Raw genomic sequence first — 25452 nt, forward strand, 5'->3', positions numbered from 1 at the left:
GTAAGAAAATACTGAAGGGCACACTTGATTCATTATATTCTTAAGAGAGGTTCTATTTCTGGCTGCAAATTAAAAGCAGCTGGGGAACTCTTAGCTCTACCAATACCTAAGCTCCACTGCAAACCAATGAAATCAGAACAGCTGAAGGATTCAAGCATCAGTACTTTAAAATCTTCCCAGTGAAGTCAGGGCTCAGAACCAGTGACATATACCATATCATCCAAAGGTAAAGAAGTGGATATTGAACAAAAAGATCAACTCGCAACTAGTTCCTGTACTTTGTTATAAATCAACTGTAGGATTTTGTTTGTTTGCTTTTTTAGAGACAGAGTCTCACTCTGTCGCCCAGGCTCGAACACAGTGGTGCGACAGTGCCCTCAATATCCTCCAAACAGAGAATCAACCGATCCTCTTGCCTCAGCCTCCCAAGTAGCTGGGACTACACATGCACGCCACCACCCCTGGCTAATTTTTAAAAATTTTTTATAGAGTCTGGGTCTATGTTGCCCAGGCTGGTCTTCTACTCCTGGCCTCAAGGGAATCCTCCTGCCTCAGCTTCAAAAAGTGCGGGGATTATAGGCATGAGCCACTGTGCCTGGCTAGATTTTTTTTTTTTTAATTTTTGAAACAGTGATGTTTTATTTAAAAATGGGAATGACAATAAATATTTGTAAATCACACTTAAAAAGCATGCATCCTTTGATAAATCTTGATTTATCTCCTATTAATTCCTTAATGCTCATTTAACATCAAATTTCTTGGCATATACATTTTATCATAAAAATAGGCTAAAATCACAAATCAGCATACATACATAGAAGCTGCTCGAGAACTTGACAATCGGAGATCCAGAGCCAGTTTTTCTTGATTTTCTTCAACATCAGATTCAGAGTTTTCTAATGAAGACTGTACCTGTACTGCAGTTTTCAAGATATCACTTAACTCAGAGGACAGATTAACACCATCTTCTTCTTCTTCCTAAAAAGATATCCAAACAGAGAATTAAACATGTCTTGTCTTTGAACTTTTCCCTTAGGGAAGGGATTAGATAATTATTTCTTTAAAGGATTACCTTGATTTCTTCAAAAAAATGTGCAGTTTCTCCTTCTATGATTGGCTGTAACATCTGACCCCTTCTCTTGGTGGATGGAGATCCCTATAACAATCAATAATATAAATAGTTTTACATTTTAAGTATTCAAAGTGTCAAGTAAAGCTTCACTCCATTATGTTATGAATCTTCTGTTTAATTTTCAAAATCTTAAACATTTGCTTTAAATATTTTTAGGAACTGCTTAAATTTATTTTTGCTTATATTTTTATTTATGCAGAAGGAAGATAATAATTTATGCCTAGAAAAGTCTAAAAGAGCTCATACAACAGATATTTTAAAAATTCTAAATGGGCCGGGCGTGGTGGCTAATGCCTGTAATCCCAACACTTTGGGAGGCCAAGGCAGGCAGATCACAGGTAAGGAGATCGAGACCATCCTGGCTAACACAGTAAAAGCCCGCTTCTACTAAAAATACAAAAAAATTAGCCAGGTGTGGTGGCGGGCGCCTGTAGTCCCAGCTACTCAGGAGACTGAGGCAGGAGAATCACTTGAACCCCAGGAAGTGGAGGTTGCAGTGAGCAGAGATTGTGCCACTGCACTCCAGCCTGGGCAACAGAGCAAGACTCCGCCTCAAAAAAAAAAAAAAAAAAATCTAAATGATAAGAACACATATATAGTTTAATTGGAAGCACTTTTCTTTTTAAAAATAGGTGTCAACTTTTTTGGTTTGAGGACCATTCTATACTTTTTTAAAAACAACTTTATTAAGATATAATTATATATCATAAAATTCACCCTTTTAAAATGTATAATTTGGTGGTTTTCAGTATATTTACCAAGTTTTGCAACTATCTCCACTAATTTCAGAACATTTCATTACCTCAGAAGAAACTCTGTACCCATTAGCTGTCACTCATTTGCCTTCTCCCCCTAGCCCCTGGTAACCACTAATCTAAATTCTGTCTCTATGGTCTTGCCTATTCTAAATCTTTCATAAAGAGGGTATCATATAATATGTGCCCCTTTGTGTCAGGCTTCTCTCATTCAGCTTGTTTCCAAGGTTCACTCATGTTGTGGCATCTATCATTATTTCATTGTTTTTTATGGCTGAAGAATATTTTGGGTGTATGGGTTACCACATCTTATTTACCCATTCATCTGCTGACATTCGACTCAGCAATCCCATCACTAGGTATATATATCCAAAAGAAAACAAATCATTCTACCAAAAACAACACATGCAGTCACATGGTTATTCATAGCACTATTCACAATAGCAAAGTCATGAAATCAGGTGCCCATCAACAGTGGATTGGATAAAGAAAATGTGGTACATATACACCATAAAATATTACACAGCCATAAAAAATGAACAAAACTGGCAGGGCACAGTGGCTCATGCCTGTAATCCCAGTACTTTGGGAGGCCGAGGGAGATGGATGACAAGGTCAGGAGTTCAAGACTAGCCTGGCCAAGATGGTGAAATCCTGTCTCTACTAAAAAATTAGCTAGGCGTGGTGGCGGGTGCCTGTAATCCCAGCTACTCGGGAGGCTGAGGTGGAGAACTGCTTGAACCTGGGAGGCGGAGGTTGCAGTGAGCCGAGATCGCACCACTGAACTCCAGCCTGGGTGACAGAGCGAGACTCTATCTCAAAAACAAAAACAAAAACAAAACAAACAAACAAAAAAATCATGTCCTTTGGGATAACATGGATGCAGCTGGAGGCCATTATCCTAAGCGAAGTAACAAATGAACAGTAAACCAAATACTGAATGTGCTCATCTATAAGTGGGAGCTAAACATCAGGTACTCATGGACATAAAAAAAGGCAACAACACACAATGTGGACTACTGTGGGGAGGAAAGGGAAGGGGGCAAGGAGTGAAAAACTGTTGTGCACTATGCTCAGTACCTAGGTGACAGGATTATTTGTACCCTAAACCTCAGCATCAAGCAATACATCCAGGTAATAAAACTGCACATATACCCCTTGAATCTAAAATAAAAGTTAGAAGAAAAAAAAAAAAAAAAAAAAGGTCACCAGGCAGTCATCACCTAAAGGAAGCCGCCATGCAAGTAGCTGTCTACATAAAAATAGCCTGAAAGCCACAGCAAACCAGAAGGTTCAGTGAATTAATTCATAGGAAATCATGTAGAATGGGATACATGCTGTTTTCTATTTGAACCCAAGACCAATCTATCTACAGTCATACTATCTAAAGGTTAATTTGAAGACAGCGCTTAATCTGCATTTAAATACTACAGTTTTCATTTTTCTTTAAAAATGCACACAAATACCAATAAGCATTATTTTAAGTGACTTTTTCTCATTAAAAAGATTAACTTATTTTAAAAGTCAGCTTATATCATTATGCAAATAAAAGGACATCATCATGGCCACCACAAAACTGATGCATTTTCAAAGACATGAATTTAAATGGAAATAAACTAGACACTCTGACATGAATTTAAATGGAAATAAACTAGAAACTCTGCATGAGTTTCCCATTCTGCTTCTGTCACTTACAAAGTAGATTAGGCACATCCCTCACTGCCTAAGCCTCAGTTTCATCACCTCTGAAATGATGCTATCATATTCTACCTGTTGTGATTTTACTTGTCAGGATTTAATGACATAAACATACATAAAAATGCTTACAAAATGCTTACAAAAGTGTCTGGGATATACTAGCAGACATTATTAGTTTCTTACTTTAAAATCAGTAATCTCACCTTACAAGGACAATTATTTCTGTCTTGACTGTGTATTTCTCCAACATACCACAATAATAATTTTTGGGGGGAAGAGTACATCTTGATAAAATGAACTAGAGAATTACTGCTTATTTTACTTACAAGGACAGGAGTGATGCTAGCTCTTGTAAGCATTTGTTTTACAAGCCTGTATCTATCATAGAGAGGTTTAACAATATGCCTTTCTTCCTTGGTCACCTGAAGCAAGAAAAAAAAGAAACTGTCTAGTCATCACAAATCTAAAATGTCCAAAACATTAAACAATGACTTATTCTCCCAATTTCAAATTTTATATTAAATACAGGCAATCCCCCAATTGTAGGAAATAATGCTCAAAAAACAGCCCTGAAGAACGCAGGCCACAGAAGTGATTCATGTTCTTTTTTAAGACATAAAATCTAATCTTTTTAGCAAGAGAGATATTACCGGCCTTCCATGTTGACTTTCATAGTAAAGAAGACTTTTCTGAAGAGAAGCTTTCTCTTCTACCAAATGATCTTTGGTCATTTTCTGGAATTAAACAAAAAAAATAACAAAATACAAAAAAACCCAAAAACAAAAACAAAAACAAAAACTCCACTGGCATCATTAATATTCTCCTCGCTCCCACAATGTAAATAATTAGGTAGAAAGGGCAGACCATCAACAGTCTAGCCCAGGCTAATAAAGCCTTTGCTTGCAGATTTGCAGGCAAATTTTTCAGTCTCCTGTACAATTTGCTCTTGTAATAAGTAGGTACCAACCCCTTTGATGGCTTTACATTTTACCTGAATAGATTATGATTACTGGCTTGGGTAAATTACCTAATCTCTTTGTATTCAATATCCTCATCTGTAAAATGGGAATACTTCGTTCTACCTTAAAGGGCTCTAATGAGGAATAAATGAGTTCTAGTAAAGTATTTGCAACACTGCCTACCTGGCACAGAGTAAACATAAATAACTGCTTGCTATTTCATTTAATGTTGTTGGCATTTTATTGGCATTAAGTGAGCAGGCATGCACGCGCATGCGCATACACACATAGGTTTTACAATACAATATTTATTCTAAACCATTAAGGAAATCTAGAAGCAGTATAGTGGAAAGATCCTGGAAATAGCTCAACAATGTCCATTTGTGACCTCACACTTCTCTATTACCTCAGTTTTCCTTCATCTGGGTTAGCACATTCTTTACACTGCAATACTCTTCTCACAGCTTTTATAGTCTAATTAGTAGAGTAAGCAATGCTTCCCAAATTTATTTGTCCACAAACAAGCTCCACAGACAAATAAATATGGTAAGCCTTGCATACTCTTACTAATTAAAACAAATTTGTCCCCTTCGTTCTACAGGATCAACTATTAACACCTGAACATGCGTTCCACAGAATACCCTTTAACACTAGACCAAATAATCTCTCTACTTATTCCCAGGACTCATTAATACTACCCTGGTCTCTCATGAGAGTAAAATTGAAGATAAAAAAATTCACTGGATAACATCTTGCTATAACAAACATAACTTTAAAATTATATACATTCAGTAGAGGATAGCTGAGTGTAGTCTGTCAAACACTGATTTCAACTTCAAGCTTGAATCAGTCTTAAACCAGGGATAACACACTTGCATAAAGTTGTAGGGGGGTGGGGGAATATTTATTCTAACATAAAATTTTAAAAGGGCTTGATGCTGTGGTTCACACCTATAATCTCAGCAATTAAGGCCATGAGTTCAAGACCAGTCTGGGCAACATAGTGAGACACGATTTCTACCCAAAAAAAATTTTTTTTTTTTTTGAGACGAGGTCTTGCTGTGTTGCCCAGGCTTGAGTGCAGTGGTGCAATCCTGGCTCACTGCAACCTCCGTCTCCCGGGTTCAATCAATTCTTCTGCCTCAGTCTCTGGAGTAGCTGCATTACACGCATGTGCCACCACAACCAGCTAATTTTTTTTGTACTTTTAGTAGAGATGGGGTTTCGTCATGTTGGCCAGGCTGGTCTCGAACTCCCGACCTCAGGTGATCCACCCACCCCAGCCTCCCAAAGTGGTGGGATTACAGGCATGAGCCACTGTGCCCGGCCAAAAGAAATTTTTTTTAAGCAAAAGAAATGTTAAGAGAGGAAGAGATAAGAATGACTAATTCAGCTCTATTCAAGGGAAAGAAAGACTCCAATATTTGGATCATGAGACAGGTATACTCTGTTGTCAAAGTAAGAGTTCTGCATTAGGACTATTACTTAGATAAAAGTTCACCTGAGACCATCTACTCTCTCCATTCTCCAAGCAAATCTCATCCAATATAAGAATAGGTTGCCAAGTGCTTTGATCAGGACTGCCCTAGGCACAGGCTTTACTAGGGAAGAATAATGGCTCTTCAAAAAAAAAAAAAAAATTCATTTAATCCTCATAACCATATCAAGTTAGTATTAATGGACATAATCACATCCATATACATTATAGGATTGTTGAAGGGGCTGAGTGGCATAATGCATAAAATATAACCACCCAATGTCTGGCATAAGCTAGGAGATCAATACATATAGCTATTAAGACACAAGGACAGGATTCAAGCTGAGGTCTGTAGGTCTGTCTCATGTTTTTTTTGTTTTTGTTTTTGAGATAGGGTCTCACTCTGTCACCCAGGCTGGAGGTACAGCTCACTGCAGTCCTGATCTCCGGGGCTCCATCGATCCTCCCACCTCAGCCTTCCAAGTAACTGGAACTACAGGTGCATACCACCACATCCAGCTAATTTTTAAATTTTATTTGCAGAGACAGGGTCTCACTTTGTTGCTGAGGCAGGTCTCAAACTCCTGGGCTCAGGCAATTCTCCTGCCTGGACCTCTGAAATTGCTGGAATTAGAGGCATGAGCTACCTGTTTCGTGCTCTTTATACACTCATCTTGCCAACTGCCTCGAACATAAATGAACTCATCAGCATTCTAGTTTTTTCAGTTTTATTATGATTCAATTCCTGAAGTATTTGGCACTTCTGTTATGCTGATTAAAGCATGTTTCTGAATCTGCAAAGATGGGGAGCAGATTCAGGAAAATCAGACTACCTAGACATCTCTATCCTGCTATAGTAATTATTTTGTTTCAGGAATTCTAAAGGCTAATCTGGGCAAAAATCATAGCTCAAGATTACCTTGATATCTTCTGGAAGACACCTCTCAATACGTTTTTCTTTCAGTCTTTTAAGAATAAGTTCAAGGGTTGCTTCTTTAGATGGTTTCTTCTCCTTCTGAATGACCTTCGGTTCATCTTCATTCTCCTCATCTTCATGGTCTAGAGAAGAACCAAAGCTTTTTGGAAGAGTGTTACTACGTGGACGTGTCTGAGGTACAAATTCTCCATCAGAATTTTTGTGTTTTGCATCTACATGTCAGAAATAAGGAGAGATAAATAATAATTGGTTTTAGCTTTGACCAGGTCAAAGAATAAGCAAGATATACAACAAGAAAGTACACATTAAAGCACACAGACTTAGATATTTCAAAGCCAAATAAAACATTTAAGAAGCAAAAAACAGCAAGATAGCTATTCTAGGCCGGGCGTGGTGGCTCACACCTGTAATCCCAGAACTTTGAGAGGCTGAGGCAGAAGGAGTGCTTGAGCCCAGGAGTTTGAGACTAGCCTGGACAACTGAGTGAGACCCCATCTCTACAAAAATTTGTTTAAATTAGCTGAGGCCGGGCATGGTGGCTCACACCTGTATCCCAGCACTTTGGGATGCCGAGGTGGGCGGATCACTTGAGGTCAGGAGCTCGAGACCAGCTCGGTCCACATGGCAAAACCCCGTCTCTAACAAAAATACAAAAGTTAGCCAGGTGTGGTAGCACATGCCTGTACATGGTAGCACACATCTGTAATCTCAAATACTCATGAGGCTGAGGCAGGAGAATCACTTGAACACGGGAGGCGGAGGTTGCAGTAAGCCAATGTCACGCCAATGTACTCCAGCCTGGGTGAGAGAGTGAGACCCTGTCTCAAAAAAAAAAAAAAAAAAAAAAGCAGAGCACGGTGGCACATGCCTGTAAGTCCTAGTTACTTGGGAGGCTGGAGTGGGAAGACAACATTGAGCCTGGGAGGCTCACGCTACAGTAAATTGAGACTGTACCACTGCAATGCAGCCTGGGCAACAGAGTCAGACCTTGTCTTAAAAAAACACAAAAACATAACAAAAAAAGAGAGAACAAGCTATTAATTTTATATCCATAGACAGCCTACTATTGAATAAAATGCTCTGATGGGCATAGGAGATACAGAAGAAAACAAAACAGACATGGCTCCTGTTCTTGTGGAGCATAAATTCAGGGAAGGAAAAACAATAACCAAATACTCAGATTAGTAAAATAACTTCAAAGAATGCTATGATCTATAAATAAAACAGGATGGAGTTGCAGTGCTAAAAGCAGTATAATTTGTGGAGGAACAACTACATTGGATGGGACTGACAAAGAAGACCTCTCTGAATAGTATCATCCTGGTAGAATACGGAATAAGGAGCTCGTCTAGCATAAAGGATTTACTGGAAGGGCATCTGTCCCTAGTGAGGCAATAGCCAGTGTGAAGGTCCTAAAGCTTGGCAAGTTTGAGGAACAGAAAAGAGATGAAAGTGATAAAATCGGCCAAGGGCAGAGTGTGCAAGGCCTTGAAAGCCACAGTCACGAGTTTTGACTTTATTCTAGGTGGAAGCCCACTGAAGGGCTTGAAAAAGAGAGTAACATGACTTTTTATTTTTCTTTTTGAGACAGGGTCTTGCCCTGTCACCCTGGCTGGAGTACAGTGGCACAAACATGGCTCACTGCAGCCTTGACCTCCTGGGCCTAAGTGGTCCTCCTGCCTCAGCCTCCAAAGTAGCTGGGACCCAGGCTAACATGAATTTTTTAAAGATTAATCTAACTACCATGCAGCAAATGGACTACAGGGCAGTAGAAGTGAAAGAAAATGGGAAAATTATGAGGCCAATGCTAGACAATTTAATGGTATCAGTTACTAATAAAATCAAAGTAATAATTTTCACTGATGACTGGAAATTGGCATTAAACACGAAAATCTTTAACAAAAGTACAGGGGAAAATTAAGCGATACTCTAAAGAGGAGTTAAGAGACATTATCTTGGCCGGCCATGGTGTCTCACACCTGTAATCCCAGCACTGTGGGAGGCCAAGGCAGACAGATCGCTTAAGCCCAGGAGTTTGAGACCAGCCTGGGCAACATGGTGCAATGCCATCCCTACTAAGAATACAAAAAAATTAGCTGGGCATAGTGGCATGTGCCTGTAGTCCCAGCTACTCAGGAGGCTGAGGTGGGAGGATCACTTCAGCCCGGGAGGTGGAAGTTGCAATGAGCTAAGATCATGCCACTGCACTCCACTCCTGAGCAACAGAGTAAAACCCTGTCTTAAAAAAAAAAAAAAGAGAGAGAGCGAGCCAGACTTTATCTTAACCACAAGAATATAAAGTCCATGACAGTAGGGACTGTGTCTGTCTTGTTCACTGCTATATCTCTAGTTGTCTACAAAGTACTTAATACTTCAGAAATACTAAACACTTTACTGGGCCGGGCATGTGGCTCACACTTGTAATCCCAACACTTTGCAAGACCGAGGTGGGAGAATTGCTTAAGGCCAGAAGTTTGAGACCAATCCAGGCAACAAAGCAAGAACCCAACTCTATACAAAATTTTAAAAAATTACTTGGGTGTGGCAGTGCATGCCTGTAGTCCTAGCTACTCTGGAGGCTGAGGTGGAAGGATCACTTGAGCCCATCAGTTCAAGGCTGCAGTGAGCCACGACCGTGCCACCACACTCCAGCCTTGATGACAGAGCAAGATTCTGTCTCAAAAAATAAAAAATACGTATTTTTTTATTTTTATAAGCCAGGTGCAGTGGCTCACACCTGTAATCCCAGCACTTTGGGAGGCTGAGGCAGGTGGATCACTTGAGCCCAAGAGTTCGAGACCAGCCTGGGCAATATGGCAAAACCCTGTCTCTACTAAATATTACAAAAATTAGCTGGGCTTGGTGGCATGCACCTGTAATCCCAGCTACTCGGGAGGCTGAGGCACTAGAATCACTTGAACCCAGGAGGCAGAGGTTGCAGTGAGCTGAGATGGCATACTAAACTCCAGCCTGGGCAACAGAGTGAGACTCTGTCTCAAAAAAATAAGAAATAAAAATAAAAATAAAAACTTTATTGAGTAAATTTAAATGAATAAACCAAAGTGATGCTCCAGATAATAAACCCCTATTTTGCATAATTTTAAAAGTAATAATTATTAAAATACATACTCACTAAACATCCACAAAGTAAATATACTTCAACAACTACTATACTAGTTTGACACCTAGAAATGCAATGCCTAGTTTATCATTCAAGAGTTACAATTTAGTCTTTGTGGTATAAACAAGTCACTGTGATTAGACTTTCTTAGTCTTAGATGAAAATATCTACCAAAAAATCTTAATGAAATATCCACCACAACTCAAAGCTGCTTAATATTTGAAATATATTTCAGATAAACTTTATAACATCAGTTCACTTATGAATATACAATCTCAGGTATCTTTCAAAAAGACGTTACTAATAAAAACACAAAAAAGACATTTAAAATATAATACAGAACTACTGTACTATAACACAGTACTACAGTATGCAATTTTGACCCTAATAAAAGAAAAAAAGGTAACTTTCATTTTTGTCAAACAGTGCCCAAGATTTAAAATTATCAAAAGTTGTAATTCTCAGACATTAATATAAAAAAAAATTTTTAACTGCAAATATATTACAAAATGGCACAAAATGTACCTTTAATTTGCTTCCGCAGTTTTGTAAGCTCTGTCATCCATTTTAATACCTTTGGATTAGCAGCAATATCACTGTAGGAGGGCTGAAAAATTATGGAGCAGAATCACTGACACTTGTGATAAGCAATAGTTATGTTAATTTATGTCCAAATAGTATTTTACAGTTCCCACAGCAAAGACTACTCAATTCTCATTTCATCTTATTTTAATTAGATAGGGCAGGATATTAAGTCAAGTTCTCCCAAGGTAAGGTCTAGTAACTGGCAGAAGCCAGATTTGAATATGGGTCTTCTGACCCCAAGTATAGGACTCTTTCCACTTCACATGTCCTAACTATTAAAACTCTCTTTCCCTCCTCCACTTCATCCCTCACAAACTCCCTCTCCTCCCCATTTGGTACTTGCGGTTTTTGATAAGAGCAGAAATAGCAGTAACATGATTTGTCAGTGTAAAAGTATTTGCTTTAAAAATTCTAAAAGCTGCTTTGCCAATGGAAATAAAAAGATGCCACGGTGCAAATGGCAAGAATACTGACCTGGAAGTCAGGAGACTGAGGAGTTATATAATCTCAGATCTACATGATCACTGTTCCTCTGGGCATCTCAGATTTATTACCTTTCTCACACAGATCTAAACTAATGCTCTTGAAAAATACTCCTCTCGGTTCTAATACTAGATTTAGCTCACTCTGGGGAATGCTACAGACCTACCTTGCTATTTCTTTCCCTTTCAAACTGTTCCTCAAATTGTCTGATTTTCTTCTGAAGTTTCTTGACCAACTGATAAGGTGTTCTGTCTTCTCTCTTTTCATCTTTTGAACTAAAGGATGATCTTCGAATTCTGAATTAAAACAAAAGGCCAACAGTTAAATTTTCAAGTACCAACACTGTATCTCTTAATGCCCTGACATAACACTATTAGCAATAAGTAAATCTTAAAGGTAAAAATAAGTCCCTAACACTAAAGGACAGGTAGTATAAAGAAACACTGTAATATTACAGACCACAAATTTAGCTAATACAAGTGGTGATGCAAACAGTTTGGAATCATTTAAAACTGGTTTGGACAAAGGCAGAAAATAAAAGGATACCTCGCAGCTCAGAGCTCTTGTAACTGTTCAAACTGCATAGCAAAGTTTTTGACATTCAGATCCATTTAAAGCTTTGATTAAAAAAAGATTAGGAACTGCTCAGCACCACCTGCTGCTTCCTTTACAGAGCTCTGTATTTCAGCAATGAATACACAAATAAATGAATAATACACCATGAGAAAATGTCTATTTGAGAACAAACTTCAAACACTACACCTCAATGAACTCAGCAGGGTCAAAAAAAAAAAAAAGTTACAAAAACGTGCTCTATAAAATCAGGGAGAAAGCTCTGAATTCTATGTCTAGAAGACTAAATCTTTTTTTTTTTTTTTTTTTGAGATGGAGTGTCACTATTGAAGCCCATGCTGGAAGACTAAATCTCTCAAAAGACTTGGGTATATAATAGGAATTGCCTCTTGTAAGTACATAAAAATCATATACCTAGTAAAAGACAGTGCTTTAGATGAGGAATCCAACTTTTCTGGATCATGCAGGAAACGTTGGCTTTGCCCAAAATCTAAACTGCGGTGTGATAATACTGGAGGACAGTCCTCTTCCAAGGGGTGATGATTCATTCTTCCAGCTTGTGGGGACAGCTGAGCTTCTCCAGACTCAGAGTCCTCCTGCCAAGACTTAAAAGCAGGAAATGGCTCTATAAAAAAACACAAAGAATAGTACCATGGGTCTCTTGATTCCACATGGGAAAAAAGTCACAAAATATCAGCTATGTGTTCCTTAAATCATACCATTACGTAGCGTTTTATATATACATATACGTCTTCATAAAGACTACTATAGTTTAAAATTATTCAAGCTTCAATTTTTAGCCCAGAGGTTTTTTTTGTTTGTTTGTTTGTTTTTTTTTTGAGATAAGGTCTCGCTCTGCTGCCCAGGCTGGAGTTCAGTGTCATGATGGTGGCTCACTGCAGCCTCGACCTCCTAGGCTCAAACAATCCTCCCACCTCAGCCTCCCGAGCAGCTGGGACTACAGGTGCTTGCTACTATGCCTGACTAATTTTCTTTTTTTGTTGTTGGTAGACACGAGGTCTCACTATGTTGGCCAGGCTGGTCTTGAACTCCTAGGCTCAAGTGATCCTCCCAATGTGCTGGGATTACAGGCATGAGCCACTGTGCCCAACCCAGAGTTCTATTTCCATATAAATTTACATTTCTGAACCCAGTGGCAAAGCAAGAAAGGACACTGTCAAGCTCTTTAAAACCCAATTTAATTCTAAAGATGTCATTTAATATAATTCTGAACTTTTCTAAAGATGTTTTACTTACAAATGTTACTTTTCAAGTAGGGAAAAACTAGAAACAGCAAGAACTGAAGTTCTTTCTTAGAAATTTAACTTAAAAGCCAAATGATGCCAGGTGTATGACCTGTCCCTCACTGTCAAATAGTTACATTAAGAAAAAGTGAGAGCTGCTCCCCATGTTACACAGAACACTCACCAAATGGAGCTCTCTGACTTTAGAAGAATTCTAACATTCCCAAAAGGAGGAGCTGATTCACCTGACAGCACCTGGCCTCTAACATTAAACTGTGACAGTTATCTTCTGTTACAGGATTCCTATGTATAATATATATTTTAATAATACTCATCAGTGTTACTAAGACAAAACTTAATAGCACTAGGCCTTCTTAAGCACATTTACTTTACAGCAGTTATCCTGTATGCCCTCAAATGAAAGCTATGTTAATACGTTCGATGTCTTTGCAAATATAATGTTTGATTACATACAGAACACATACAGATCATACACACAATCCACAAATATACCCCAAATACGAAATTAAGTACAGGAGGGAAAGAAAAAATTGCCATCTACACATTATCTTTTTATTTATTTAGAGATGGAGTCTCGCTCTGTCACCCAGGCTGGAGTGCAGTGGCATGACCTCGGCTCACTGCAACCTCTGCCTCCTGGGTTCAAGCGATTCTCCTGCCTCAGCCTACCGAGTGGCTGGTATTACAGGCACCGGCTACCATGCTTGGCTAATATTTGTATTTTCAGTTGAGACGGGGTTTCACCATGTTGGCCAGGCTGGTTATGAACTCCTGACCTCAAGTGATCCGCCTGCCTCGGCCTCCCAAAGTGCTAGGATTACAAGCGTGAGCCACCACGCTCGGCAGCTTTTTAAATAACTACACTTAAAAATTTCGATGCTATTGGCTATTAGCAATAGTGAAAATGAATGCAAAGAGGGCTTGACAGTGTCAAAATTCAAGAGTGATGTTTTCTTTTTCCTCACACAGTAGCTAAGATTGCTGCTTTAGTAATTTAACTTTATGCATTAGCAATTTAAAGCATTACCTTTCCTTTCAAAATAATAAAAACATAATTTAGTTTGTTTTTGAAGCCCAGATCAATCTGAGAATTAAAAATTGGGTACAAAGCGTGCGATCCCACAATAAACCCAACAATAAAGTGATTTTCAAAGCAACCCTTGTACCTGTGTCCCAGCAAATAAGTAACTGGTAGTGAACATTTTATGAGAAATATCCTATTTTAAGAAAAGACAAAAGTAACAGCAACTTTTTCTGGGTTGACTTTGAACCCAGAACAGTTTTCCTAAGATATGGGGACAGCAGGAGAAGGGCTTAATAAAAAGACAAACAAAGTGAACCATAAAAAGGCAAAAAAACTAAACTATGGTGAACCATACTTACCCTCCCCATCTCTCTGCAGATGCATTGTTTTGAAATCAATGAGGGGAAAAGTGATAGGGCATGACGCTAATAAAATGGAAAAAATGGCAAAAAATACTAAAGTGAACACACGGCACAGTCAGAACAAACCATACACATAACACAAAGCCAAAGATACCAAAAACATTTCCCTAAAACCAGTTAGGCATTCTGTTCAAAAACTTTATTAAAAGAAATTACTACTAACTAGATTTTAACAAACATAAACATAACATTTCCATTTCAGCAAGCAATGCAAAAAAGAGGGGGAAAACTCAAAGTAGCGCTATTTTATTAAAACTCAAACATAAAACTGAAGAAATGGAAATTCTTAAGCAGGCATTGTTTGAAGTTTTTCAGTATAAATGATTTCAAAGAAAAAAATCTCCCTTAGTTTGCTCTTTGAAAAAATTCTACTGCATTTCATTCCAGAGTTAGCAGGAGAGAATCTGAAGATGGTATCCACTTCCATTAAAAGTCAAAACTTTGTGAGCAGCTGCTACAAATTCATACTGGTGACAGTCATGTGTGCTACCTGCTTGCTAACTACTGCATTCTGCTTACTATTTTTCTTACCCTTTGAGGAAAAAACAAAACAAAAACCATATACTTAGGAATAGTGACATAGGGCTCTATTTGGAGTCATCCCACTTCTCTACAAAGAGTCACATCAAACAAAGCATGTCTGATTCCAAGGTATCCAGGGTCTAAAGTAAGTTGGTCTCTTAAATAAGTAAGACTTTCTCATTGAGAATATCCTAACTCCTGGCCAGGCATGGTGGCTCATGCCTGTAATCCCAGCACTTTGGGAGGCCAAGGCGGGCAGATCACCTGAGGTCGGGAGTTTGGGACCAGCCTGACCAACATGGAGAAACTCCATCTCTACTAAAATACAAAATTAGCCAGGCATGGTGGTACATGTCTGTAATCCCAGCTACTCGGGAGGCTGAGGCAGGAGAATTGCTTAAACCTGGGAGGCAGAGGTTGCGGTGAGGTGAGATCATGCCATTGCACTGCAGCCTGGGCAACAAGAACAAAACTCTGTCTCAAAAAAAAAAAAAAATCCTAACTCCTAATTGTGGAAAATCAATAAATGTTCGCATTAGTGACAAAGTTAGAAGAAATAACATGGTCTACAAACAGCCACTCTACAAAGCACATGCACAGTTTATGGCTGGGAAGTTCACTCTGGTGTCTGTAACCATTGGCTTTCTGAAAGTCGCAGACCCCTATATTTCTGGAAGAGCAAGTAGGAGACCTACATAGACTTGTTTAGGCTGTTGAACCAGGGCAGCTCAGGCACTGAAAATCAGGCATCAGCAGCCTACAGGTTACCTCCTTTATCTATACCAAGGTATAGGTGCTGAATTCTGACATGGAAAAAAAAGTCCAGTATCAGGTTCTCTTTCAGGGAGACTCAAGAACACTGAAGTTAAGACGGAGAAGGTCCATTCTCTTCAGACAATGAAAAACAATTGTTCTTCTATGTTTAAAATTTAATCAGGACTCCCAGGCCAAAGATCATACAGAACTATTTATCTGCATCTTCTAATAGGAAGAAACAAAAGTGCTTTATCAGAATCCCAGCTGCTTCCTTTGAAGACTCATTTCCTAGCAATGCTCCAAGGGATGCTCTGTCGACCACCATTCCTTTTATTTCAGCCACAATAAATAACAAAAAAGAACATATAATCTTCAACTGCCACCAGTATGCTAACATATCCCCTAACACTGGGAAGCATCTTCATAAATTCCAGATGTCCTGAATAACCCAGAACAAAGCAAATGAAAGACAACTTCCTAATTTAGTCTAAGTTAAAACAGATAATATGCCACTGGGCAGGCCAAACATCTAGGCCTATATAAAAAGGAGGGTGGGGAGGAGACAGCAATAAAAATTGGCACAGACAATGACTTGGTTGGGGCTCTTAAAAAAAAATGCCTAGACCTTAAAAAAAAAAAAAAAAAGATCCACACACACTCCATTTGCGATCTGCGATCAGGTGAGTACACTTACAGGGCCAAAAGGAGTCCATGGCACTGGCATTACAATTCCTGTTATTGCCAGTGTATGTCAACAGATAACTTGCCAAAGGTGACACAACCCAGGGATCTTCATCCAAGTGAATGAATATGTAACTCTGCTTAAGATTCTTGAGTTATCTCATTGTCTCTTTACCAAGGTGTATGATCCAGAAAAACTCCTAGATCCAAATTTATTGCTTGTTTCCCACCCCCACTCAACATTTTATTTGAAAGTTTACAAATACATAGAAAATTGAAAGAACTTTACACTGAATATCCATATATCAATCACAGTCTATCATTAACATTCTACTATACTTGCTTTTTAACATTTATCCATCCCATTAACCATCTTATTTTTTTCACGGATTTCAGAGCAAACTGCGGGTATCAGTAAATTTCCCCACAGATACTCCAGCATGCAAATCATCCACTGAAGTTCAGCATTTTTTTTACAGTTTTTTATTCTCTTGAAGCAAAAAGAGAACTTTATATACAAAGAAACACAAAAATCTATGTATTTGCTGAGTTTTGAGACATACATATACCCATGTTGTTTGCTTGTTAAATTTTAACTTCTCTCCTTTGTGCAAATTTTTAGAGTTCCCTGCACCATACCTTCATAACCGAAGACAGAGATAACAGGAATATGGTACAATATTTGTTTAGAAGTACCCTTGAAGGTCATTTTCAAAAATGTACTGCTGATGATTCTAAGGAAAAGGTAATTATACACCCTCTGTTTAAACTGGTGAGATCCCTAAGCCGTAACATACTAGGCTTTCAAAGACTGGGAGATAGCCCTTAACTATTAACAAAAATGTATGCTGGGTGACCTTTTAAAAAAATCAGCTCTAACATCCATTTTCAAAGCTGTTGATGGATCAGATAAGAACTTCTAGTTCATGAGATGCTGCCCCAAAATCTCAGTGTGTTTCACTAAAAACACCCACTTATTTATCTTATATGAAAGGGAGAACAAGATCAAGATGAATAAGGTTATCCAGAAAAGGGCTGTAGTCTTATCATCGCTTAGGGTAATTTCAGTTACAAACAACATTATCAGGAAAATAATGTGTGTGGGTAAAATTACCTTCCCATTTATCACCATCAGAAACATTCTTCAGATCTAAATGTGGAATATTAACACATGCTGCTTCACCTTGAACACCAACACTTTGACCTCCTGGTACTTCTGATTCAGTGTTGGCATTCAAATCACATATCTTGCTACTAGAATCCTGTATTTTAAAATAAAGAATACATTTCACAATGATGGAAGCTTTTCACACCCAGCTTAAACACATCCAGCACATATCCATGTGTAGTCTTCATTAGTTCATTGTGCCTACACAGCCGACTATCCCATTCCCACTGTGCAAACTATTTTCAAAGATAAACACGCGGTTTTAGAATATGTCTTATTGGAAGACAAGTTTGGATTCCAAATTCAGGAAAGTGTTTTCATAACCAAGTCTCTTGTAGCCAAAAGTGGCAAATTAAGTTGCTGTTTAACTGTAAAATATTTGATAGGAGTATTTATATTTAAATCTTTAAACCTAGCTAACCCACGTGAAAGACCAGACATAACAGACAGTTTAAACCTAGGCAAGTTTTTAAAGACTAAGATAAAAAATAGTTCTTACCAGAATCAAATGTGACAATTTATCACTGTCAAATAACAAACATTCTTCCCTAAAAATACAAGTAAAGTTGTTAGTATATTAAGAATAAAAAGCCTACTATCATTATGTATTTCTTACCTAGATTCCTCTACTCCACCACACAGTTAGCATTTACAATGTACGAGGAGAAAATGCCAACTGGACATATGCCCATTCTTTGGAGCCCTATATCTGAAAAATCACACAATACTGAAAAGATCCACAGAATCACTTCAGGTTTAGAAAAATCAAGTAACAATCCCTACTCCACCCCACAAACCACAGCACAAAAGAAAAACCTTTATAAAATGAAAACTAAAATCCACAGTAAGTAGAAACCCAAAAGAATGTATAATAAAGATTTTATAAAATAAATGTTTTAACCAAATAAACAGCTCTATTCTCTCCATTCCTGAGACTTTCAAAGGAGACTTTATTTTAAAAAAAAAAAAAAAGACACTATGTCTTTTACTTTAAACCTAACTGTATTCTATCACAAGGTTACTACTTCCAATCAAAGAAGGTTACTACTTCTAAACCTTTCCCTCCTCAAAACATAACAGTAACATACTAAAAGGAAATTTAAAAAATTTCAGTCCACCTTTAATTTCCCCAGAAAAACTAACCCTTATTTAGAACAAATGTTATAGCAAGCTGTCATAAGTGATCTGTACTTATTTTACCAGTCAAGAGAGCACCTGCTAATATACAGTAGATTATCAATATGCCTACTGGGGAAAAGTTCTTTTCCCCAAAGGCACTGTGGCAATTTACAATGACACATCAAGATGTCACTTCTAACTGGCCATAACAGAGTATGCACTCAGGAGACATGCCTTGATCTAAATATGGCAAGTCATTTTCTCATACAGATAATTACCTTATTCTTGCTGAGCATAAGAAATGAACTAAATGCTCTGATAAGCTTAAAGGCATTCCTTTGCTTAGTGTAGGAGCAAATGGTAGGATGAGTAAATACTACCTTAGCAACCTAAAAGACCTAATCACCTACATTTGAGAAACATGAATGTTAAACAAACAAAATGTAATCCACCTAACCAAGGTACTCTTTGGATCTAAAAACCAGTTTGCTAACTTATACACAGTTGAAGTTGAAGAGGAAAGAGCTTTTAAAAAAACAAAAACAAAAACAAAACAACAACAACAGAAGAATCCTCACTAAATGGCTCCTTATTGTTCTACCAAATCCAGATGTCATCATTCTGGGGGTGCCTGTTAATGCTGTTAATCTTATATCTTCAGCCCATAGCTCCAATACTCCCTGGGCTGGAAGAGGATGATTCCTGCCTCCTGAAAGGAAGCACAAGGAACTGCTATAAGCAGGAAATCTGTGGACCTTCAGAGTATGGGGAGGCTCCAGAGACATGGCTCCAAAGAATTTACTTACCCTTAAAGAATAGGCTTCCTATTTATAATTAAAAGAAACAATGGAATACAAATATGTCCTGGCCAACAGGCTGTCAGCAAATTAGTATGCTATCTGGGATCTCTCAATATTTACAATCTAGTCTGCAACTTCATTACTGAAGTATTTTCAGAATCTCAAGTCACCGTCCTAAGAAAGTTATACTTTCTGGCAGCATCTTGAAGACTGATGCAAAGGGTAACAAGAACCCAAATCTGATTCTGTGACTTAAAACATTCCAGAAAGCTTCTACCCACAGAGGCTATCTATCGAGACTCCACATTTAGCTGAAATACTCGTTGCCTCCAGTATTTCTCTACCATTATAGCCAGCCAAAGAGGTTAAAAAAGCACCAGCCGCCTAATAGTGTATTGAGACATATTGAGACACACCAAGGATAAATTCAAAGAGGAAGAAAAACATCCTACACATATTTGTTGAATCAAATACAATATCTCTCAGTTAGTTATACACAGTTACAAGACCATGAATTAACTCACTGACAGGTATACTCAGAATATCAGTAAATTCCCAATTGTTCCACAATCAACTGAAAGATTTAAATGTCTCCAAAAAGGCTGTTTTTCCCTCTGAATGTTTTCCAAGTTACAACTACTGTCTGTCTGAACCTGCACAAATCCAAATATTTATGGGTATTTCATATCCTTTATGTCTACCATTATAACAAGAAGGCTGTTTAAGATTATCTAAACTATATGTTTATAATGGATATTCATCTAAAAAATTCACCTCAAAAATCTGTGAAGAGCTCCAATTCTCAAAATGATTAATTAGAAACAAGAAAAAATGCTTACCTCTCAAGACAGCCATCTTCGCTATCACCATGGTCACTGCATGGCTCTAACAATATACCTACAGACTGACAAAAAGAACACCACCATGTATTAATGGAGCTCCCAATACTCAGATATAAGAAGAAGTTGCCAATCTAAATTAGGATATTAGAATACAGATTAGTCAAACACCCCTAATTAGCTATCATTTATAATAGTCTGTAGTACTTAGCATCTCTTTTTACAGGGAGTAATTTATCTTCCCTCAAAACCTGGGTCATATGAAGTACAGCAGGTACTCTGCATTTCTCTCTGTTAGGTAATATGTATCACCACTACCATCCTTCTTCCTTAGAATTCTCTCCTCCAAAATGATGGTCTGATCGTGCTTGTCACCTGCTGCTTGCTTTATTTCTCCCCGGCCACAAAGATACAAGTCTGGTGACTTCTTGTAGATAGGTGTCATAGAGGAGTTCACCAGGTTCCTTTGTATATTTGAAGTAATAACTATTTTCCACAAAAATGTCCCCACATGAGAAAACACTCCCATTTTCCAACAAGCTTAGTGACATCATCTCACCCCTATTCCTCTCAAACTAAAAACCTACCAAGTCTAATACAAATACCCAGAGAATTACTACAAAATACATGAACGTTTTGGTGTTTTTGATGATCACCTTTCAATTCAACAAAAGGTTCGATACTTCCTAGACTCTCTGATTCTTCTTTAGAAAGTACCACTTGTTCAGTTTTGTTTAGCATGAAAGAAGGTCCATAAGAATCTGCAAAAAAGCTGTTAAAATACTAGTCCCTTTTCAAACTACACATCTATGAGGCTGTCTCATACACTTCAACAAAACAATGTAAAAGCAACAGACTAAATGCAGAAGCATATACGAGAATCCAGCTGTCTTCTGTAAGTCAAACAGGTATCAACAATATTTCTAGCTATGTAAAACAATGCCACTCCTCAAACTTAAAAAAATTTATGAAAACAGCTGTCTATTATGGAAAAGAGCAACCTTACTTATGTTACCATAAATGAGTTTATGTTAAAGTAAATTAATGTTTTTTAAATTTCTCAGTTTTAATTCCTAATATGGCAAATCCTGATAGACATACCTATGTAAACAAAAGCTCTTTGGGATCTTCAACATCTTTAAGAGTATAAATAAGTCCCCGAGACCCAAAGTGTGAGAACCACTGATACACAAATCAGACTTCGGTAACCTTTATGATCAATAACAGGTGTCCCCAACCCCCGGACCGCACTGTTAGGAATCAGGCCACACAGCAGGAGGTGAGCAGCCAGGGGAGTGGGGAGTGAGCATTAAAGCATGAGCTCCGCCTCCGGTCAGAGATTCTCAGACCGGATTCTCAGAGAGGTGCGAACCCTGTTGTGAGCTGTGCATGCGAGGGATCTAGGTTGTGTGTTCCTTATGAGAATCTAACTAATGCTTTGATGATGTGAGGCAGAACTGTTTCATTACGAAACCCCAACCCCCTATCCACTGTCCGTGGAAAAAGTATCGTCCACAAAACCAGTCCCTGGTTCCAAAAAGGTTGGGGACCACTGCTCTAGAAGATAGCTTTACATTCTGAAGGTTTCTGGGCACATGAAATAACCATTACCCAGACCAAATATTTAATTTTTATTTACTTGAAAAAAAATTTTTTTTGAGACAGTCTCACTCTGTCATCCAGGTCAGAGTGCAGTGGTGCAATTTCGGCTCATTTTTGAGCCGAATACAAAAATACAAAAATTGTTTTGTATTTTTAGTAGAGATGGGATTTCAGCATGTTGAATAGGGTAATTTTTTTGTAATTTTAGTAGAAGTGAGTTTCAGCATGTTGGCCAGGCTGGTCTCGAACTCCTGACCTCAAGTGATCCACCTGTCTTCAGCCTCCCAAAGTCCTGGGATTACAGATATGAGCCACTGCACACAGTCAGACCCAATATTTAAAATGAACCTTGGGGCCAGGCACAGTGGCTCACACCTGTAATCCCAGCACTTTGGGAGGCTGTGGCAAGCAAACCACTTGAGACCAGCCTGGCCAACATGGCGAAACCCCATCTCTACTAAAAATACAAAAATTAGCTGGGCATGGTAGCACACACCTGTAGTCTCAGCTACTCAGGAGACTGAGAGAGGAGAATTGCCTGAACTCAGGAAGCAGAGGCTGCAGTGAGTCAAGATTGCACCACTGCACTCCAGTCTGGGAGACAGTATAAGACTCTGTCACAAACAAACAAACAGAACCTTAGTATCTCACTCAAAAGAACCAAATTCAAGCCCTAGCTCTGCCTTTCTCGTCACAAATATGAGAATAACAATAATTTACTTGACTACCTTAGAGTTACCATAGAGAATCAAAAGAAACAGCTTATAAGGAAAACCATCTATATAGGCCAGGCACAGAGGCTCACACTTGTAATCCCAACACTTTGGGAGGCCAAGGCAGGTGGATCACTTGAGGTCAGGAGTTCAAGACCAGCCTAGCCAACATGGTGAAATCCCATCTACTAAAACACAAAAATTAGCCAGGTGCGGTAGTGTGTGCCCGTAATCCCAGCTACTCGGGAGGCTGAGGCACGAGAATCCCTTGAACCCAGTTGGGAGAAGGAGATTGCAGTGAGTGGAGACTGTGCCACTGCACTCCAGCAGCCTGGGCAACAGAGCGAGACTCTGTTTCAAAAAAAATAAGATATATAAATAAAATAAAATATTAGCGGGCAAAATAACCCGTATCTTCTCCCCACCTCCTCCCATGTAACCTTCCACAAACATTAAGGTCTGCAAAGGAAGGCTAAGGTGCTCTGGTCTCAATTCAGGTAAGTTAGAGAGCTTTGGCGGTGGCGGTGGTTGTGGCAGCAGCAGTAGGTGTAGCAGATACAGCACAGTTATATTAGCAATATCTTAGGAGCTATAAGGGATTACTGCCAAGAGTTAATTAAAACCTGACAGGCATTTCCAGTAATTCCTCTGGTCTCCATCCCTTCCTTAGGGGTCCATAATTGATGCACACACATTGTTTAGTTCTGCATCTTCCCATTTCCACTCACTTACCTTTGGCTCAAGCATGCTAGTTACTTCTATTAAATAGGCTACATATTTCCACTCCATTCTGTACCTTTTATTTGCTGAACAAACACTCAATAAATTGCATATTGATATACTTCTGTCTAGCCTATTCTCTCTCTTCTACTGAATTAACACAATCAATACTGATGAGGTCTTAGACCAGTACAGGTCAAATTTATAGCCTTCTCTTCCTCCTGACTATCTGCTAGAGTTTATAAATACTTCTGGTCTCCACTTCTGAAAGGAGATAAAGCAGTTTCTCAGTGTTTGCAAGGTGTGAATAATTCTAAGTTTTGACGGGGCACCATCAATGAAGGTACCCTGAAATGAATGGATTTTACTGGTGATAAATCCAGGTATTTTGATGTGAGTTCTAATCAGGCTATTCAACTTCATACACTTTTTTTTTTTTCACCTTCATACACTTTCAACTCCCAAAATATTGATTACTGTACAACTTATACCTATTCAAAATCTACAGTGAATAATCTCTTTGTATCAGATAAAACTCCTAAATATTTACTACAGAATCTAGTACCACATTAAAAAAAAAATTCCAGCCGGGCGCGGTGGCTCAAGCCTGTAATCCCAGCACTTTGGGAGGCCGAGACGGGCGGATCACGAGGTCAGGAGATCGAGACCATCCTGGCTAACACAGTGAAACCCCGTCTCTACTAAAAAATACAAAAAACTAGCCGGGCGAGGTGGTGGGCACCTGTAGTCCCAGCTACTTGGGAGGCTGAGGCAGAAGAATGGCGTAAACCCGGGAGGCGGAGCTTGCAGTGAGCTGAGATCCGGCCACTGCACTCCAGCCTGGGCGACAGAGCGAGACTCTGTCTCAAAAAAAAAAAAAAAAATTCTATTTTGCAAAAACCTATTCGATAAACCTATCCAAAATATAGGCCAAGCATGGTGACTCATGCCTGTAATCCCAGCACTTTGGGAGGCCGAGGTGGGCAGATCACCTGAGGTCAGGCATTCAAGACCAGCCTGGCCAACATTGCAAAACCTCGTCTCTACTAAAAATATAAAAATTAGCTGGGTGTGGTGGCGCATGCCTGTAATCCCAGCTATGTGGGAGGCTGAGGCAGGAGAATCGCTTGAACCCAGGAGGCGGAGATTGCGGTGAGCCGAGACTGCACCACTGCCCTTCAACCTTTTGAGACGCTGTCCCCCAAAAAAATATATATATATTATACACACACACACACACACACATATATATATATAAAGATATATAGAGAGAAACTCTTAAAACTCAACAATAAGAAAACAATCCAATTAAAAAACGGGTAAAAGACCTGAATAAACACCTCACTAAAGAAGATACACACATAGCATATGAAAAACTCATCATCGTATGTCATTAGGAAACTCAAAATTCAAACAAGATACCATTACACATCTATCAGAATGGCCAAAATCCAAAACACTAACACTACCAAATACTGGCAAGAATGCGGCACTGTCACTCATTACTGGTGAATGAATGAGAAACACACTGAACTGATTTGAAACAGCACTTTTATTACAAATGTGTCCAGGCATTTAGTTTATAATAAAGGTGGCATTTCACATTGGTGGGAAAAAGATAGATTATTCAAAAAATTAAGGTGTTGGGATATCTAGGTAAATATGTAGGAAAAGCAGCTGAATCTGCTCTTCACATCTTACACCATGATAAATTCCAAATGGGTCAAATATTCAAAAGTAGAAAATGAAACTATAGAAGCATTTTTTTTTTTTAAAGAAGAAGAAAGTTAGTTTATAATCACAGAACAGGGAAGGCCTTCCCAACTACGGCATTAAAACCTAAAATCTAACAAAAGGAAAAAAAGATGATAAAGTTTAACACCATCAAAAATGACTTTAAATAGTCAAAAGACAAAAAACTGGAAACAAATATTTGTGACTGATCATAAGAAAGGAGGTAGTTTCTTAATAAATAAAAAATATGGCCAGGTGCGGAGGCTCATGTCTGTAATCCCAGCCCTTGGAGAGGCCGAGGCGGGTGGATCACAAGGTCAGGAGTTCAAGACCAGCCTGGCCAAGATGGTGAATCCCGGTCTCTAGA

At 38.6% G+C, this 25452-nt stretch overlaps 2 protein-coding genes across 5 annotated transcripts in view; one reads left to right on the forward strand and one right to left on the reverse strand.

Annotated features, from left to right (window-relative positions):
• The window catches only part of PKD2L2 (polycystin 2 like 2, transient receptor potential cation channel), a 50753-nt gene extending 50065 nt beyond the window's left edge, over positions 1–688 (forward strand). The window contains exon 15 of the mRNA XM_025387850.1: positions 324–688. The gene's annotated coding sequence lies outside the window, so the exon portion shown is untranslated. The remainder of the gene's footprint in view (positions 1–323) is intronic.
• The window catches only part of FAM13B (family with sequence similarity 13 member B), a 98158-nt gene that overhangs the window by 4140 nt on the left and 68566 nt on the right, over positions 1–25452 (reverse strand). For 2 of the 4 annotated variants that reach the window (XM_025387847.1, XM_025387846.1), the window contains exons 11-21: positions 20317–20381; positions 18058–18106; positions 17505–17652; positions 12135–12345; positions 11314–11443; positions 10605–10686; positions 6941–7170; positions 4236–4319; positions 3912–4007; positions 1073–1156; positions 815–978 (exon numbers count right to left, since the gene is read on the reverse strand). In XM_025387847.1, coding sequence (XP_025243632.1) covers positions 815–978; positions 1073–1156; positions 3912–4007; positions 4236–4319; positions 6941–7170; positions 10605–10686; positions 11314–11443; positions 12135–12345; positions 17505–17652; positions 18058–18106; positions 20317–20381 — 1343 coding nt within the window. Of the gene's footprint in view, positions 1–814; positions 979–1072; positions 1157–3911; positions 4008–4235; positions 4320–6940; positions 7171–10604; positions 10687–11313; positions 11444–12134; positions 12346–14368; positions 14435–17504; positions 17653–18057; positions 18107–20316; positions 20382–25452 lie in introns of all 4 variants that reach the window. The other 2 variants (XM_025387849.1, XM_025387848.1) reach the window with 2 other exon arrangements.

The sequence above is a fragment of the Theropithecus gelada genome, chromosome 6, assembly GCF_003255815.1.
Source record: "Theropithecus gelada isolate Dixy chromosome 6, Tgel_1.0, whole genome shotgun sequence".
Classification (NCBI taxonomy): Eukaryota; Metazoa; Chordata; class Mammalia; order Primates; family Cercopithecidae; genus Theropithecus; species Theropithecus gelada.